General features: G+C 42.2%; 1 protein-coding gene across 1 annotated transcript in view; it reads right to left on the bottom strand.

Annotated features, from left to right (window-relative positions):
• The window catches only part of MYH13 (myosin heavy chain 13), a 47,721-nt gene extending 45,930 nt beyond the window's left edge, over positions 1-1,791 (bottom strand). The window contains exon 1 of the mRNA XM_070482141.1: positions 1,588-1,791. Within this exon, the coding sequence (XP_070338242.1) occupies positions 1,588-1,791 (204 nt within the window). The remainder of the gene's footprint in view (positions 1-1,587) is intronic.
• Between the last annotated feature and the right edge of the window lie 18,462 nt (positions 1,792-20,253).

Below are 20,253 nucleotides of genomic sequence, written 5' to 3'. Positions count from 1 at the left end.
GAGATGATCTGTAAATAACAGTCCTTGATTAATCTAATTCTGGTCAAACTGCACAACCAATTCTAGTCTCATGCCCCCCAGGAGGCATACCATCCTGTGTGCCAGGAGCAGGTTGCAGGTGTACAGAGTGATAGTGCCCTTTAGCTCTGAGGGTGGCCAGTTGGGACTCAGGGTGGCCAAGGCCAGGCCAGGTTGCCTCTGTTTACCCCATTTGCTGTAAATGCTGCGATGAGAAAGGGTTGGGAAGAACTACTCCAATGCATTCTGTGTATTTCCACCTCAATACCTCTGCTCATGTGGGTTCCTTTGTCTGGAATATCTTCATTGAAACGGTGTCTAGAAACCTCCAAAGCTCTTCTTAAGTGTCCCTTCTCTTATGACCCATTTCCTCTCTCCCCTGTCTTTTCAAGCCTTTCATAATTCCTTGTACCTCTGCTCTGATAGTTAAAACATTTGGATTTGGAGTTGCAGCATGGTGGATGGCTGAACAATACTTTGAGACTATCACTTAATTTTCTCCTTTCCATTTTTTCCCTTCTTTCTCCCCCATTCAAGCATATAGCTGGCTCTGCACTCTGTTACTCAGGAGAGGTAGAAAATAGGGCAGAAAAGAGAAAGAGCCAATAAGGCTTTCTGGCTTCTGTTTTCTAAAAGCCTAAGTCATTAGAAGAGCTTGGAGGGTTTTACTGAAAAGACAAAAGAAAGAGGATGTGTTGGTGTGGACCACATCTCTTGAGGAAAGGAGACTCTTCCGCCCACTGCCCTACACTAGAGAGAGACACCTTGGGAGATGGAAAAGTCTGTGCATCCTGAATCTTCAGAGACTGGGACTTGTTTCTTAGAAGATCCTCCAGGGAAGCAGTGAGACCCCAGTGTGATATGTGTAAGGTTCTGAAAATGTGGCACAATTCTGGTGAGGCCCTAAAAATGACTGAAGAAAATGTATTTCCAGCCCAATGAAGAGAAGCTGAAATCAGAGGTTAAGTTCAATAATAAAAACATAAATAAAAGAAAAATCTATTTGGTATGCCCGAGTTTTTGAACTGAGATTCATATCTGCCATGTACATCTTGCTTCTGACACTAGATGGTAAGCTTTGGGAAAGCAGGTGCTGAGATTTGCTTATATGTGCAAAGTAATGGACACTGTGACCTAAACATAGTGAGTGTTCAGTACATGTTGAATTGAACGGTGCACTGTAATTCTCTGCATTAAACTAGACATTGCCTCCGGAAGTTCCTCTGTAAGTCACCCTGCAGCCTAGAGAGTTATTATTTGCTGGGTCCACCCAGCAGCAATTAGCATCAATCTCTCCTTTGAATAGTCCAACCTCTTCCACCTTCACCTTCCCCTTTCTCCAAAGCAAATATCACAAAAACACTCGAAGCCCAAGTCCTCAGAGAAGCAAAGAGGCAGGAGCAAAGGAGTGTGCAATGATGGTTTTTATCTGCTACTTTACTACAGAACAGATAGATGTAAATTTCCTTCTGTCTTCAGATTCCTATGGACCATGCAATCTTTAGTATTCCACTCCAAAGAAAAATGAGGACGCCCATATTAGCAAAGACATCTGAGATCAACACTTACCCGGTCATCGACGGTCTTGACTGTGACTTTGTTGTTTTCCCTGCTCTGGATCATACCTTTCACATACAATTCCTTATCGTCCACTGCAAAGCAGGCTTTCTTAGAATCGAATGGGCGATTTTGAGCCTCGATTCTCTCCTTCTCTGGTTTCCGCAGATAGGGAGCTGCTTCTCCGAAAATAGCCATCTCTGCATCAGAGCTCATGATTGCTGGGGGCTGGGAAGACCAGGGGGGACTTCTGAGTCTGGAGCCTGGGTGACTCTTGAATCTGAAGGGTTCCACCCTGTTATTTCCATTCAGATAGGGGGCCAGATTCAAAAGCTCCCGGGATTAACCTAGGTCTTCAGGAACCTAGGATGAGGTCTAGGGGCTAAGAGAGGGCAAGTGGGAGTGAGGTAAGGGGGATATTTTACTCTAAGACAAAAGTTTGGGGGGGTTGTTTTCACCTCTGAGTGTTGGTTTTGGGAATATCTCTTAGTTCAGCTCCATGTGGGGGAGTCTGAACCAGGAGAGGAAGCCAAGGGGAGCCCAATAAAGAGGCCTCGGGAAGCACTTCCTTAATCACTTCCAAAAGCATCATGTTTGAGCCCTGTGGTCCCGGTGTTGTCCCCAAATGTCTGAAAAGAATTATTGGGATGTTGATAATTCCTAGCAGAAATTTCAGACAGCCCAGTGAAAAGTAATAACTTGAACACAAAGATTGGCTGCACATTTAACTAATTATAGGTAACAAGGTGGTGAGAAGCATTAGGTCCTGGTGTAATGATTCCAAACTTTAACGTGACCAGAATTACCTGGAGGGCTTATTAAAACACAGATTGCTGGGCCCCAACCCCGGAGTTTTTGATTCAGCAGGTCCGGGGTGGGGCCTGGGGATTTGCATTTCCAGTAAGTTCCTAAGTTATGCTGCTGCTGCTGGTCCAAGCACCACATCTGACAACTGTTAGCACAGAGCCTTCCTACTGCAAGTGTGGTCCTTTAACCTGTTGCATCAGCATCACCCAGGAGTGTATTAGAAATGCAGACCCACCATCTCAGACACAGCCCAGATTATGGAATCAGGATCTGCATTTTCCAGGCATGTAGACAAAAGGGAACCCTTTTGCATTGTTGGTGGGAATGTAAATTGGTGCAGCCACTATAGAAAACAGTATGGAGGTTCCCCCCAAAATTAAAAATAGAACTACATGTGATCCAACAATTCTATTTCTGGGTCTTTACCCAAAGAAAATGAAGACACTAACTCAAAAAAAATCTGCACCCCCATGTTCATTGCAGCATTATTATAATAGCCAAGACATGGAAACAGCCTAAGTGTCCACTGATGGATGAGTGGATAATGAAAAACGGACAAAGAAAAAAATATATATATAATGGAATATTACTAAGCCACAAAAAATAGGGAAATCTTGCCATTTGTGACAACATGGATGGAGCTTGAGGGCATTCGGGTAAATGAAATATGTCAGACAGAGAAAGACCATTATATCTCACTTATATGTGGATTCTTAAAAAAGTAAAAAGAGCTCATAGATACAGAGAACAGATTTGGTGGTTGCCAGAGGGGAGAGGTGAGTGAAATGGGTCCAGGGGATCAAAATGTACAAACTTCTAGTCATGAAATAAATAAGTCCTGGGGATGTAATGTACAGCTTGGTGACTGTAGTCAATAATACTGTATTGCATATTTGAAAGTTACTGAGAGGGTAGATCTTAAAAGTTCTCATCACAAGAAAAATAAATTTCCTAAGAATATGTGGTGGGAATAGACAGGGGCCCAGAAGGAATAGACAGGGGATGTCAACTAGGCTTAGTGTGGTGATCATTTTGCAACACATACAAATATAGAATCATTATGTTGTACACTTGAAACTAATAGAATGTTATATCAATTATACCTCAATTAGAAAAAAGAATTATAGGTTAAAAAAAGAATCTGCATTTTAATGAGACCTCAGGTGATTTCTACACATAGTAGAGATGAGAAATACGGGGCCTAGTGCAGGGGTCTCCAAACTTCAGTTGTGTGTAGCAGTGTCAGGGGGTGACAAACAGTGTTTAATTAGATTAATATCTGCCTTAGAACTCACAGCCTGATGCGTGTATGTGTGTGGTGTGTAGGAGTTCTCTCTGCCTCTCTCTCTCTCCCTCTCCCTTCCCTACACTCCCACTCATCCTTCCTGTCACCCCGTCCCCAAACCATTCCTCTTTCCAGTTGGCCCTTCTCTTTATGTGTTTTCCCTGCTGACAAGCTGGAAAATCTGGCTTAAAGTCCTGGGACTTAAGTTGGTCAAATCACTTAACTTCTCTGGGTCCCTGTCTATTCCCTCCGAAAGTGAAGCAGCCAGCCTCGCTCACTTCGAAGTCCCTGCAGGCTGTGCGGCTTTATGATTCCTTTTCCTCATTTCCCCCTGGATCTCTTTTCTCCCGAGTCCTCTACTTGTTTTCCCCACATCTCTTCCCTTTCCCTTTCTTTCCCTCTTTTTTTCCTTCCCATTCATTCTCCTTTGACTGTAAAATGGAGTTCAATTACACACATGTATCACCGTATCTCGCAAGAAACAGCCCCTATTTTTTTAATAAGGTCTTTACGCTCCCTATTAAAAGAGGGAAAGTTGAATATTTTATAGTTTTCTCTTGGAAGTCACCTCCTCGTTCTCAGCCTTCATGAAAGCACTCTTCATTGGTAACATCCCTTCTTGTGATTCTGCAGAGTTCGATTCCCGCAGAAAGAGAAGCATCTGCTTCCCTCTGGGCCTTATTCAGTTGCATTTTAGTTTTACTTTGGCCGGTGACTCTGCTGAACTATCTGTGGGATTGTGGTTAAGTTTTCATGGTAAGAGACTGGAATTCGATAGCACCCACAGAGAGAGCTCCCGGCCTCTGCCCGTTAGGCAGGTTTAAATTTTCTCGGTTTCTACCTGTCGGAGGAGGAAGAATTCATCCGCGTTGCTTTCCCCTTCTCTGAAGGCCGACCCTCACGTGTGGTGTGGGTGGGGTTTCCTACAGCAGCAGTTCTCAAACTTTCTGTGCTCAGAACCCCTTCACACTCTTAAAAATGACTGTGAACTCAATGAGTTTTGGCTTATGTATTGGTCATAACTATTGATATTTACTATATTAGAAATTAAAATAGAGAAAATTTAAAAATATTTCTTAACTCGTTTAAAATTACTACCAAATCCATTACATGTTAACACAAGTAACGTATTTTATGAAAATGACTATATTTTCTAAAACAAAAATGTTAGTGAGAAGAGAAGTATTGTTTTCATTTTTGCTACTTTCTTTCGTGTCTCCTGAATAGAGGACCACTGGATTTTCAGGTCTACTTCTGTATTCAATCTGTTGCTGTATGGTTTTTTTTTTTTTGGTTAAAGTAACTATAGAAAATCTGGCCTTACATAGTTATGAAATTTCGAAAAACAAAGAGTATTTTAATTGCCTTTTCAAAAATTGTGGATATTTTTCTTCGAGACTATACCAAAACTTGAAAAGTGCTAGTTTCTTAAAGGCTAGTTGCAATGTGGAATCTGAAATCTCATCAACAAACATTTTGTGCTCAGTTACATTATAATCCGTTGGTCTGGCTTAAACTTTGAATGGATCTTTCACCCATGTGTGAATATCATACATTGGTTATTTGGAAAATATTGGTTCACTGAATTATACAGAACTTCCAAATGTTGACACGTTTCATTGTTTAATAGAAAAAAATCACAATCATTAATATCAGCACTGTTCTCATTAAAAAATTCTTTCAGTATTAGGAAATTGTCAAGCTAATGGTGGCAGGTACAGATTTTCCAAAATTCTAATTTTTGCTTGAAAGCTCAAAGCTGTCATTAGTAGCAAATATTATCAGTTGTTTTCCTTGAAATAATGAGCACACTATTCTTTTTCAAGAAAATGGCTGCCAAATATCCAACTCTGAATAATCATAGTTTGCCCACTAGTTGTTCTCTCAAGTAAAAATGGTCTTTGAGAATAAAGTGGCTAGTTCATCTTGCAACTTATACAACTGCACATGTGCTCTTCCTTGAGACAACCCCAAACTCTGGTGTGCAGCGGGAGTGCTTTATGCAGACTTCCCATTTTATCACATAGAATATTATAAAGATGTGTACACAAGTGAGATATGATAAAATTAATAATTTTTACTGCTGTAAATTTTAAGTCATTTTAAAGCGAAGCTGGCTTTTTAAATTAAAAAAATTTTTTTTTCAGTGCCAGTGTATGGCAGTAAAGAATACAATGATTTCTAGTAGTTTGGTGCTGTCCCTCAATTTGTAATAAAGTACTAGAAGTTTTATCCATCCTTGCTTTTGCATCATTGGGAAAACACAGTGAAAAAGACAAATAGCATCCAGATATTATTATGGAAATTGTTTTGACCTCATGTACCTCCTGAAAAGTTCGCAGGGATCTCCAAGGTTCCACGGCCACACGTGGAGAATGGTTGCACTGTGGCAAGAGGGAATCTTGTCAGGTTACAGGTTTATGACCTTGTATTACTTAACTTGACTTAGTGTTAAACACGATACCCAAAGTGTTGGAAGATGATCCACGTTAAAATCTTCTGCAACAGTATCTCTGTGGTGGGGACTGGGGAATCTGAATTTTTCCCAAGGGCCTCAGGCACAGTGATGTGTGGGAACCATTGGTTTAAAGCATTATTTTGCTTTTCTAAAGCCACTCTTTCTAAAACAATGGCATGGTCCCATTGGTCATCCACAAAAAGATTTTAGGCAAATATTTCTTAATTTTAATAATTATATACTCATTTTAAAGCCTATTACCTTATTCTATCAAAATATGCCATCAATTGTAAAATAAACTATTTTGTGTTTCCCAAATCAATTAAAAAATACAGCTAATTATGATACTCCTTCCATTGATTATAAGGTGCATCCCAAGTTCTGAGATAACATTTTGTGAAACATGTGAAGAAAATTAGAATTGATAAAATACGATAATATGCGCTTCCCATTTATAGATTGTGTGATATCCGTTTATACTAGTGATATAAAATGGTGTTTCTCAAACTTTGGTGCGCTTATGAGTCCAACTGGGAGTCTTGTTGAAATGTACATTTTGATTCAGCAAGTCTGGAGTGGAGTTTGAGAGTTTGAATATCTAACGAATGACTCAGCTGATGCTGATGTAGATGGTCCATGCATTCATTGCAAGTATATAGGGTTACTTTAAAAAACAAACCTAAGAAAAAGAAAGGAATGAAAGTAAATAAAAATATTAAGTGAATTAACAGTAATGGTGTTAAATGGATATGGCAAAATTTGTGGTGGTGGTATGAGAATAAAGCCTGAAGTTGGGGAAAGACTGCACTAGCTCATAGTCAAGCTATATTTTTTAGGCCTCTTAGAAAAAGAAGACTTTCCATCTGGGATTCAAGTCACTACCAGTTTTGAGGTGGAGATTTTTCTCTTTTCACCCTAGACCACTCTCACGGTGACTCAGAACCCAGTGGCTCCTAATTTTACTACCTAGATGGTATGTGAGTTGTATCAGCAATGTTCTTGCAAAAGCGATGTCTGGCCTACTTGAAATTGTTCAGGGACAACTCATTTCCATCTTGGGCAGGTTTCACAGGCCAAAGATTCTTCTTGCTTTAAACTAAAATCTGGCTTTCTGTAACTTCAGGTCGATCTATCCTCATTCCAGCTCTTGGTAACAACAGAAAGAGTTCAGACCTTCTTCCCGCAACACACCTCTTCACCCATTTGCTGGCTGCTCTGTATTCTCCTTAGCTTTGGCTTCTCCATGCTAAATAGCCCCAGCTCTACCTTCATCTGCTTCTTCCATGATGTACTTCTGAATCTCCTTTACTGTCACGGTGAACCTACCTCTGTTAATCTCTTAAAGTGAGACATCCAAACCACGCGTCATCCTCCATCAGCATGTGCCCTCACCTCTCTTGACCTAGGTGTAATGCCTGAAGTGGTGACTGCCTTTTGGCAGCCTCGTCACACTGCTGACTCACCGCTCACTGTTGAGCAAAGCCCCTCAATCCTCCGCGTGCGTGTGGTTGCTAAGTCAAATCTTCTCCCCATATTATGCACCTGTGTTCTGGGACCCAAGGGTGAAACCATTCTTTCTTGGCTGATAAACTTTGCCTTGTTAGGTGTGATCCAACTCTCTGACATGACTCCTGGTGCCCCTGGACTCTAACCCCAGAAAGTCCACTAATTGGCCTCTTCTCTATTCCAAGAGCTTGAACTACTTCCAATCCTACATAACCATGTCCCTTCAACCACCAACTCTATTTCTGTCTTTAGAAGTCTTCTAATTGAGATGGCTACCCCAGTCCACCTAATCCTCACCACCGCCTTCTGAGTGCTCCTTCTTCTCTCTGTTTGCTGTCAGTGCACCATGACACGGCTCTTGACTTTCATCCCTCTCCTGGGAATTTCTCAACTATATCTCGTCAGCAATAGTGTGGTCGTGACTCAATTATACTTGTGTTTCCTTGGTCCTAATTCATCTAGAATTACCTCTAATAAACACAAATTTTGCAGGAGAGGGGAGGAAAGTGTTTTTATTCCCATACTGTGCAGAGGTTTGAATTGCTCTCTATCCTCTCAGTGTCACTTGTGAGTAAAGGCACAGCCTGGCGGATTTAGGGGTGCAGACTCTGCTCAAGAAATGGCAAAATTAGCCTGTGTGTGAAGACTTAATCTTGACCCTATAAACACCACGTTCTGGGCCAGCTAAGTATATTGACCTGGAGCTTCCTTGTCAAAGTTCTGCACTGCATTTTATACCTATTAGTGTAACGAGCAAATTTGGGGAGACATTCTTCCCTGAGTAAAAACTGCACATTTCATAATCTGTTTTTAAGAATCCTTAAGTAATTGGTTTCACTTTCATCAATGTCAGTTTCTTATGAGTGCAGCAAGAATGAGAATGTGTAAAGCAGTGTTTGCTAGTTTCAATTATTGCATTCGCAGTCAAGCGGAATGTAACTCTTACCTTCTTGGTTCCCAAAGTGATGGTCAGTGTCCTTCAGGAATGAAGTGTCTTCTTGGGGGTTATTTCAGATATCAAAACCAAACAAAAACAAAGAATAAATCAACTACAAAGAGTTAAAATAAATGTAGAAACTGTGTTTGTTCCAAGTTTAACTATATTTAAATAGGTACATAGTATACGACGTGGGATGGAAATAAATTTGCCAGTTTTCCCTTCACTTAAATCATCATTCTTTACATAAGTGGTTAACTACAACATTTGATTAACACTTTCTCTGAGTATCTTCTGTGTGTGCAAAGTACCATGTCAGCTCCTTAAGGTGGTACAAAAAAGAATAAAGACAGTCTTTGCCCTTTAGAGGAATGCAAAAATTCAGTAACTGTTAAGGGAAATGCTCAAATAAATCTTTGAACAAGGAAGAACAGGACAAATTCTGTAGGAGTCTAAATGAAGTGTTATGGGGACTTAGAGAGACGATGCTTCTGGCTGAGGGTAGAGGGCTGTGAGAGGTCAGGGAAGAAAGAAAGGAGGGAAGGAAATGATCCAGATTGTAACCTCGATGCTTAGAGCCAGTACTTGAATTCTTTTGGCAACAGGAGAAGAGTTGTAAACTGGAGGCAAGACTTTAAGAGGTCTAAGGAGAGCACCTCTGTTAGATATCATAAATTCTCTCGGAGAAGATGAAGGTAGGTAGGGCAGCTGAAAAATCACCTAAGACTAAGAAATCTCAGGTCAGAAATAGGAGTTTATAACCTATGTGATGATCTCAAGGAGGCACGAGAGTCTGAAAAATTTTCGGTATCTAATTTAATTTAAACAAACTTCCCACGTACTCTTCAGGACTTCTGTGGAACCGGGTGGGGGGGGGGGGGGCGTGTCATGAAACACCATTGAGGCAGGAAGAGACATTTCAACACTCGGTTTCCTCCTTCCCTGTCTTTCATGAGTCTCTAATGGTCTCCAGCTATACCCCAAAATTCTCACAAATTTCTCAGGCAAAAAAAATTAAATGGTTACATAATATATTTTGAATCCTTAGTTCAAAGAAATACAATTTGGAGGCAGAACCTCGGTTTTGTAATTCCAAGTTTTGTTAAGTAGCTGTTGTAATTTCTTTGGGCTTTGGTTTCCTTCTGTAAAATGAGACAGATGGATCAGAAAAATCTCTAAGATTCCTCTTAGCCCTGGGAATCTATGAAAGAAAGTACTCTGGTGGAGATGGTGGCCTGAAGTCAAAGTGTCACAAGTCTCCCAAAGCTGGAGTCCCTCTGAGGGGTGCAACTACAGTATCAGACATGACCCAGCCCAAAGTCCACAAGGCATCCCATGCAAGACCAATCTGGAAAGCAGTCAATGTTAACCAGGCTATGATGCATTCTAGGATGGATAAAACGCTTGGGAGAATTTCTTCCTGCAATCATCTCCCAGAAATCCTGACATGGGAAAAAAATCTAAACAACCATGAAAATTTCAAATAATACTTCATGGCAATTACAGACGAGAGATCACAAATTAACATGTTTATTTGCTAACTGCATAGTATAACACCAACCTAAACAATTACAGGGGGAATTATGCATCATATTCAGTTTTATTCTGCAGGTTACCTTATTTTTGTTCATAATTGCATATCTTCTTATCTTTTTACTCCTTGTAAAAGCTTCTTGAAAGACAATGACCTGTTTTGCTGTCTTGTCTCCCACACTGCCCTTATCGCAGGACCTTACATTTGGTAGGCCCTCAGTAAAGGTTACTGTGTTGTCTTCCCTCCTTGACTGGTAACCTGATTAGGTGTAATCACAGCTACATGGAGCAAAAAAGTGGGCACTTGTGAGCACTTACCTTGAGATGCTGCGATCGGAGCAGTTTCAAAGTGTGGCCCCCACCTCTCTTTATACTCCAAAATCTGCCAGCCCAGCACTCTATCTTGGCTATATTTGGGGGATCACCATTTACTCATTAGATGTAAATGCGTTGCAGCCCTGATCTCTCACTCTTGTTAAATTACTTGGATAAATGACCAGCGGAGGCTGCATAATGCCAAGTCAGCTGGGTAGGGATTTTGACGCTGGACACAGATCTTTGAGACTTAGAGTCCTAGGGGCTGGAACTGGGGCAGAGTGTGCTAAGGTCAGTGAAGGGCAGAACCACAGGGTGAATTGTCAAGCAATGGGTGATCAATAGCACGGACGTTAACCACATCTCATCTACCTAGCATCGATGTGGGATGGTGTTCACTTCTTCTCAGAATTTTCTGGAAAATTTAAGATCTACCGTTTAACACATTGTTATTTATGTATTTAAAAAAATCCATCGATGAAGAGAAGGTTTCTAAAATGTATTACTTATTATCTTATTTCATTTAATCTAGTAACTTGAATAGAATTTAACTTTTTCCTGATCACACAGGGGTCTGGGAGGTTGATGTAATGAAGTTGTCAGAGATATTAGTTTCTTGGTGGATTTTACCCTGCACTAACTGTTCTCAGATGGCTATGAATTTTTGTGTCTACTCATTAGTTTTTATATCTTCATCTTCATGGCCAGTGTCTTAGCTGTAATTCTTTCTATGGTTGTATGTTTGCCTCTTGTAGGCATGATTTTGCATTTTCCTAATCTGCTGTAGACTGGGAAACAGATTACAAAGATCAGGCTAAAGTCAGAGTCAACAATTTCTGCAGGAAGTTCTAGAGGGTTCTAATGGAAATATGTGGTCTTTGTGACAACTCTTATGGTTGCCCTGGGGGAATTTTTTTGCCAAAACATTTGTGATTTTGGATGTAGGAACAGCTGTACATATAGAAGTTAGAGCCACTTACAGTAATATAACCTGACCAGTTTAAATTGTATATGATCAGTGTTTACTGAATCAAGGTTTCCCATCCAGGCTTCCAGTGGGTAGTCTCCGGTAGGTGGAGCATTTCCAAGGGAGAGTTTGTATTAGTCAAGATAAATTTGTGGGCAGAGGAGGAACAGATAGGAATAGGACTTCCACATAGTGTTTTGCAAGGTAGGTTTGACAGAATGCTGATTTTGAGAGAAACTGTGAAATAAATGGTCCCATGGTTAAATGCGTTTGGGAAATGTGGCAAGCTCTATTCCCTGCTGTTAGAGATTCCCTGTAAATACTAGTATGTTAAGGGATCTGACAAAGCTTTCAGTAAAGAAATATGAATAACTTCTTTGTACCTGGTGACTTGATGTTGGAACACCATCTTACTCCCTGTTCCAGAAAACAAGAAGGGAAGGCTGAAGTCTGTCACCCATATGGAAGTTGTCTCTGTTTCTCAGCACCATTTGTCCTAGAAGAAAGCAACAGAGAGATGATCAGGCATAAATCCAGCTGCTTTTATTCAAGGAACAGCCTTTTGTACATAGCAGATGCTCAATAAACGTTTGTTCTGGTGAATAAACGAGTCAAGATGATTCATGGGGAATCTGTGTTGAAAGAGGACTGAAGTGATAAGGGGGAAAGAATGGGACCAGACTCCATCTCACTTAATGGTAATAGTTTACGTTTATTAAGAACTCGCCACACGCCAGGCTTTACCCACACTGGCTCACTGAAGCTTCGTGAACAGTGCGGGGAGGTAGGTGCTGATATCATTCCCATTTCACAGTCAAGGAAATTGGGCCACTAAGAGTTTAAGTAAGCTGCCCAAGGCCACACAACTAGTAAGTGGCAGAAATGAGATTCAAAGCTCTCTGGCTCCAGTCCCTACGCCTATCACCTTTCACTTGATAAGCACGTCATTTTTGAGCACCTGCTTGGCACAGGGCTCTGTGCTGGGAATAGGGAATGGGATGCGAAATAGGGTCACTGCCCCAAAGGAGCTGATAATGGACGTGGGAAGAGAGTACATAGACATGAAAAGGATAAATCACTTCTCCAAGGTTAAACTAAATGTCAAACTGCCAAAATGAGCAGGATGCACAGTGGATCAGATGTGTATGAGGGATTTGAAACTATACATAAAATATTATCACAATTGCTACAGATGATAATGACACTACTTTGGAAGAAAGAAGAGATCTATAGGGGAGTGGTGACTGTGGAGATAATAATGACCTTTTTGTAGTACTTTCCAGTTTACATAGCATCTTTGTATATTTTATTATGTTTAATTTTCTCTGCAAGCCTGAGGGGTTTATACTATTTATATTATCATTATTCCCATTGTCCAAATGGGGAAACTGAGGCCTGAGAGGCTTAAGAGATTGGCCAAATGGCCCCACAGCAATAGAGCCAGAATTGAAATCCAGGGTTTCTGATTCCAGAGCCTCACTTTTTCCTCTATCCTCTCCACTCTCTTGCAGAGGGTGGGCCTTTATATGGGTGAGAGGAACAGCGAGGGGGATCCAGTCTTGGGGAACTGAGGGATCATGGCTTTGAGACAAGACTTCCCAGGGTGTGTTTCAGGAAGGTCGACCAGGCAAGCCTGGAGTGAGGGCTTGGGGTGGGTAGGGGGCAGAATGGCGGTGAAGGCTGGAGAAGTGGGCCGGGCTTGTTTGAGATGGGCTTCCAATGCCCAGCGAAGGAGTCTGGACATTATTCTGAGATCCCTGGGGAATCACTTGAGATTTTGAGCAGAAAAGTGAACATATATATATATTTTTGAACATGACTCCAGAATTGATGATACGATATAATGAAGAGGGGAGAACCTGGGGGCCTAGAACCATTTAGCAGCTATTTAAAAATTCTTAGTATAAAACTTGTTGAGATGATCATACAGGCTCTCATGACTTGTGGGGGCAGCCAGCAGTTAGAAGGGTTAAAATTAGCTCCTGGATGCCTCTGCAAATTCAGATCTGTGTTAAAACTCTCTAGAGCACCAGAGCGCTGGCCTTCACTATGGCTGTGCCCTGGTGTCTCTGAGTCCATCCTGCAGAGTCGAGGAGAAGTGCATTGTGCGGATCAAAGTTTTTCTGCCTCACTGTCCCATTTAGATGCAGCAGATGAGAAAACTTTTAAGCCCCAGGAAGTAAAAAGACCTCTGTGAGTTGCAGGCTTATTTTCGGAGGTCCTATCTCATGTTATAACAATACCTTAAAATCCACTCAACACACATTAAAAATCTACTTTCATTGAATGTAAACAATAATTGTGGTGTAAAGTGAGGAGGGCCTTGACTAAGCAAGATAGAAATGAGATTTAAGAGGAAAGGGGAAACTCAGAGATAGCCGGAATGCAGGATCCGCAGGACTTTGATGACTGCCGGGTTTGAGGCGGGAGGAGGAATCAGAGAATCCTGTCTTTCATCCAGTCCTCATTTCAGCCTGGAAATCTAGGGGATGACACCAGCCCAGAGGAAATACTAAAGAGGGGAAAGACGAGTTTAGATTTTAGATGTATTGCGGTCAAAATGATGGTAATGTTCAGCTGGTAGAGAGAGATAAGGGGTCAAAGTTTAAAGGAGAAGTCAAGGCTGAAGATGTAGGTCTGTGTGTTTGTGTGTGTGTGGAGGTGTCGCCTGTATAGAGGTGACACGAACTCATTAAGGAGGTTGAGTTCTCAGAGGAAGGCTGCATGTTTAGGAGGTGGGAGGAGGGAAGGAAGGCAGAAAGAATGGGGAAAATAAAAGCTCATTCTGCAGGGAAGCAAATACCTGAGTGAGATCTTGCTGGAGCCCAAAGAGCCAAGTGGGTCCATATTTTACTTCTGCCCTTTACTGACTGTGGCTGGTCACATCACCTCTCTCAGCAACTGTGGTGTTTTCCCTTTCAGCCGCAAAGTCAGACAAATAATTCTGTTTCTGTCCAAGTCACGAGGATGGTGTGGGGGGTCAAATGAGATACTGTCTTCCCATGTATATGTGGCTGTCTCTGCATGCAGTCTGTTTCCAGCCCATGCCAAACAGTGTGTTTTGATCTGTGTCATCCTTGACACAGACTTTAGCAGATAATGCATGACTGCCAAAGACGGAAGCCAGCAATGTGGACTTTACTGAAGATTTTGTATGAAGAAACATAGAAGAGGATTATATTACACACCTTGATGCTAGTGGTTCATTCCTTTCTTCCCCTGAGGTGTATCTCCCCCACTCTTACTGGCACTCAGTTGTTACTGTATTATGGGGAGCCTTTTAGCTCTGCCATAGACCTGCATTCCTATTCATCATGGTTACTCAAGAAAATAAAAGTCCTCAAGTAAAGAAGACCACTTTCATCCTTGGAAAGTTTGGTGACCACCTATTTTTACTCACATATGCCCTTTTGGGGGACTCACCTTACCCTGCCACTACCCCCTGTAGTCCACAGCTCACATCCCACACTGCCGTCCCATCTCTCTCTAACCTGAGAGGAGTTCTGCGAGTGAGGGTTTTCTCCAGGCTTGTTACAAAATTGTTTTGTCAGCTCTAAAGTGAAAGGAACTTTATTAGTAGTATCAAAAGAAGTCAGGGGAAGCGATATTTTCAAGAGAGAGGATAGAATGAAGAGCACTAGAGAAGCTGGAGAAAAGGAGGATCATGAGAAGGATATTGGACTGGTCAGGGAGGTGATCTTGATATTAATGTCAGCAGGATGGTGGGGGTAGAAGCTTTGACGGCCAGGGATTAAGGAGTGAGCAGCTGGTAGGGAGGAGGAAAAGTTTTCCTGATTTTCCTAGGAGCAAATCTCTCCACCAATCACGATATAAGATGCCTTCAGAGGAAGTGCAGATTCGGGTGGTGCAGAAAGACAAGGCAGTAGCAGGGCCAACGAGAGAGGACTAGGAAAAAGTGTGATCCACGTCAGTCCTCAGAGGGCTACTTGAGAAGAAAGGGCAATTAGCTGTGCTGATAGCGGGATCACACTCACCCCTCACAGCTCTCTAAGAGCTTATGTAACAGATGAAGTTTCAAAAAGCAGCAGGAAGCTCCCTCGCCAGGAACAGAAATTTCTAGGTGAAAGTCATGGGACAGGTACATTAGTGAGCGACGTGAATTTATATGTGAATGCCTAATTAAAGATTTAAGAGAGAATATTAGATTCCAGAATGAGAGAGGGCCTTCAATATGATCTAATCTAACCCTAAACTTACAGAATCAGAAATTGAGGTTCTGGACAGGTTACCTAATTAATACTTAAGGTAGAAACAGACTCTCCTCTTCTGCTCTCAAACTCAGGAGAGCTAGTTCAGAGCTCTTTCAAACGCAACACACAATCTTCTTCACTGCTAGCATTTATACACTGAAATTTTGCAAAGCAGAAAGTTGATAGGGGATTATCAAGAGAATTATTTAAATGGACTCTTCTTAAATCTTAAAGAGGAAATAAATTTGTCAGTTTTATATGTTGGAAAACTGAGGCTTCGCAAGGTTAGGTGCCTGGTAATACAGCTAGCGAGGGGCAGAGTGAGAACTGGAAGAAACATCTTTGATTCCGAGTCTGGTTTGTCTTTTCACTACAATTCAGCTGCTTCTGGTTTTGCAAGATCCTGTAAGACACTAATGCTCTCAGAATCATACATGCATCTCAGAATTACACACAAACCAGGCGCCCTTCTCTGAAACAACTTGGAGAGATGTGTGGATGGCCTGGGAACATTATGTTCAGAGAAGAAGTCCTACCAGCTAGGTCTGCTCAATAAACTGGAGACTTCCCCGCCTGGCCCCATCACCTTGACTGATACCTGCAAGGGTCAGAGTCTCTGTCATTTACCTTTTTTTGTCTATTAGTTGTGTTTTGGTTATTTCAGTTGCTTAAAGCCTCATTAGAACTAAGAAAAGAATAAGCAATTCCTTTTACTTACTGCTATTGGGTCTTAAAAGATGTGTCCTTAAACAAAAAAAAAGATATATCCTTTGCTGGACATAGCCAAAATATGCATTTATATTGTTAAAATTGCATGACAATGTAGTAACTAAGAATTGACCTTGACCGTCAGAATGCTGGGATTCAAATACTGACTTTACCATTTAAACTATGTGAATTTGGGTAAGTTATTTAACTTTTTAGAGCCTCAGTTTCTTCATTGATAAAATGGTGGTAATAGCGACATGAGATTCTAGTGACAACTCAGTTAATGAATGCACAACAGGGTACTATTTAGAAGTGATGTGATAGTTTGGAAAAAGGAGAGTGGGCGGGACCTGAGATTTAGAAACCAGGAGCTTTCAGTAGAGAAAGCACCAACCCCTGCCGGTGCCAGAGGGCCCCGGAAGGCAGGACAACATCTATGGTGTTCTCTCATGTCTTGTTTGTTGCTGTTTGGTGAGACTGCCAGCTGACTACAGCCTGACCATGGTCCATCCGGTCCCTCCATCCTACCTGCCATGTGTAGCCAATTTCCTGTTCAGATGGCCCAGAACACTCTTAGGTCCACACCCTCACCCCGCCTGCCGATACCTCCCCCCACAACAATAAAACAAAAGGAAGATGGAGCCTGGATACCTGAAAGTAGGGTGACCAACAGTCCTAGTTTGCTTGGGACTGAAGATGTTCCTGAGACCTTTAGTTTTAAAATTGGTACAGTCCTGGGCAAACTCAGATAAGCTCCTCATTGAAAGGTTGTTGGGAATATCATGGCAAAAGCCTCAAATCTGATCAAGCCAGGGCTAGGTGAAACTAGCTTGAGATCTTTCACCAAGCTAGATGGTGAAGAAATTCACACCTCAAACTGCTAATTTTGAAGCTGTAATGCACAGAGTCAGCAACACTCATTCAATTGTTTATTCATCATTAATTGAGGGCTTACTATGCTCTGGAGGATTTTAAGTGCTGGGGAACAACACAGGCAGTCTCTCTCCTCATGAAAATTCTATTCTAGGGGGCCGGCCCTATGGTCTAGTGGTTAAGTCTGTGGCACTCCACTTTGGCAGCCTGGGTTTGGCTCCTGGGTGCCACCTACACCTCTCATTGGCAGTCATGCTGTGGCAGCGACCCACATACAAAATAGAGTAAACTGGCACAGATGTTAGCTCAGGGTGAATCTTCCTCAAGCGACCAAAGGAAGATTGGTAATAGTTGTTAGCTCAGGGCCAACTTTCCTCAGCCAAAAAAAAATTTCTATTCTAGGGTGTGTGTATATGGGGACAGACAACAAACAAACAGATATCTAATGTCAGTTAATGATAAACGCTCTGAAGGAAAGGAAAAGCAGGATAAGGAAATAGTGGTTGTGTGGTGTGTAAATGAGTTGATCAAGGAAACCTTCCTGAAGAGGTGATATTTGAAGTGAAGGAGGAAGCCATAAGACTATCAGAGGGACAGTATTCCAGGCAGGGGAAACAAATGTGAAGGCTCTGGGAGGTGAGCTGCCTGCACAGGGAAAGAAAAAAAGGCCAGTAGGGCAGGGGTGAAGGGAGCGAGGGAAACAGGAGTAGGGAATGAAGCGGCAGAAGTGGCCAGGGGCCAGATGGTCAGAGCTTTGCAAACTAAGGTAAGGACTTCAGGCCTTAAATGTCAGCTATTGGTAGAAAGGCGACTTTATTCTTCCTTATTCTGTGCTGCGTGTTGGCCCGATTATCTGCTCTTTTTCTATTCAGCTTTGCTTCATTCTGTCAGACAGAAAGAATTTACTGAGCGCCCCTCAGTTAACAGGTGGCTTATGAAGACACCGTTCCAGGCATCGTGGATAAAAAGTTGGTTTTCTCCAGCAGCTTATGATCTAGTTGGGGGTGTGCGGGTGGATCGCAGTACTGATAACGGAAGAAAGCACAGGAGTGCTGACTTGGAGGGACCCACCCAAAGTCCATTGGAAAGAAACAAAGTTTCAATTTACCAGGGAGGGGAGGATCACTTCCGGTGCGCCCCAGGGCATCATGGGGGAGCCAGGCTGAGGGAAGGAGAGGCCGGAAGTGCCCCGCCCAGAGCAAGACCCGCCTGGAGGCGACAGTGGGACGTGGGCGGTGAGTGAGGCTGTGAGAGTTTGCGGGCGCTGAGGGCCCAGCTGGTCCCCCGGTGTTCCCTGATCCCCCGGTGTTCCCTGAGCGTAACTGCGGGAGGCAGAGGGCTGCCGGCGGCTGTGAAGCTGGCCGTGGGGCGGGAATTTGAACGCAGGACTCTTGACGTGACCGGCCAGAAGGAGATTTTGGAAAAATTTTTAAGTCGCCAGTTTCCATTTGAAATTTTTCATTGCCTGTGTAGGCACGTGATTGTACTGCATATACGTAAACTTATATAATAGATGGTGCTCAGTCCATTTTGGGTCCTAAAATCTGTGGCTATCAATTGAATCATTTTTCGGAATCCTGGAAAAAATTATGATTCTGTTGCTCAAAAGGCACCACCTTTGCCATCCATGCTCTTATCAAAATTCCTCATAATTTGAGCCCTCGCGCTGCATCGTACCTCAGTTTCCCCAAGAGAGAGCCGTAAGCCATAGTTTCTGTGAGGAGGGGAGAAAAGAGTCCGCCCTCTTGTGAAGGTCAGGCTACTATAATCTAAGAAAATCCCCGTTTTGGGTGGGTCCCCAAGGGGAGTGTTTTCTCCTTCACCCCCGGAGAGGCTTTCTTTTTCCTTGTGGGCTCCGGAAACGGCATCTTGGTGGCCCGGGGAGCCAGGAGGGAGGAATCAGGCTGGTACATTCCAGCCTTAAGTAAGGTTCTTTCCATGTGCCCACAGCTGATTCTTCTGCTTCCCACTTAGGAAAATGTGACTGATACAGTCTGCAGCAAAGGTGCCTGGGGACACTGGCATGTGTAGCGTGTGCCCGGGCCTCTGCGCGCACTGACAGCTGCCGTGTTAGCCCTGGAATGTTAATCCCCCCTGAAAGCTTAGATGAAAGGCGACGGCTTTCAGCAGCTGTGCTAATGGTCTCATCCATCAAATGACCCTGTCCTCTTCACCTTTCTGTTGTCACTCATGGCCATGTCTTTGATGAGGGTGGATATGAAATCTTCTTAAGAAGCAGGGTAATTTTATTTATGTATTTAAAAACTATGAGCCTTTAAAAAAATTTCAGAGGTAATGTACACGTTGTAGAAAGATGGAAAAATATGCTGAAACGTGGAAGGCAAATTTTGAATCCCTCCTAAAACTGTAGCATACATGTCATCTCTACCTACATTTTGGTTTAAGTCCTTTCTCACCTTTTTTTTACATGTTTGTAAACATGTATGCAGTTTCTTTAAACACATGTTTTTAAACCGTGCACCGTTGGGATAGTTTTTTGTTCTGCCTTTAAAACTTAACAGATTATGAAAATTTTCTCATCCTATGAACTCTTCTTCATCATGCTTGTTCATAGTTACATAGCCTTCCATCCTATAAATGTACCATCATTTATGTAACCAGTTTTCTGTTGTTGGACATTCAGGTTGCTTTAATTTTTTGTTCTTTTACATATTCTAGTAAACATATGTGTATGTAAATGTTTATACATGTCTTTAATTATGAAATTTATAGACTAGACTTTCTGGACAAAGGCTTATGGATGTTTTAAGGTTCACAATAGTGGCGTGCCTGTTGTTGGAGTCTCCACAGGAATGATATTGCATAGGAAAACAAAAAGTATTCACTAATGATTGTGCTTATCGTCCGATGTTGTAAGTATTCAATAATCAACGTAACATGACTGCAAAATAAAATGACAGATCTTGTAAAAGTTGCAGAATTTAATCAAGTTGATGAAAGTGGTATTAGAAATCTGCTTGAATTTTGCAAAGCCGTTGACCACTGTGGATGCAGCAGCGCTGAACTGGCTGAGAACAGAAGAACTGAAAATGGACAAAGATGGTGATCCAGTAAGCA

Source organism: Equus asinus, chromosome 13 (assembly GCF_041296235.1).
Source record: "Equus asinus isolate D_3611 breed Donkey chromosome 13, EquAss-T2T_v2, whole genome shotgun sequence".
NCBI classification, from domain to species: domain Eukaryota; kingdom Metazoa; phylum Chordata; class Mammalia; order Perissodactyla; family Equidae; genus Equus; species Equus asinus.
The sequence above is the reverse complement of the archived record's forward strand: the minus strand, read 5'-3'. Positions and strand labels throughout refer to the sequence as shown.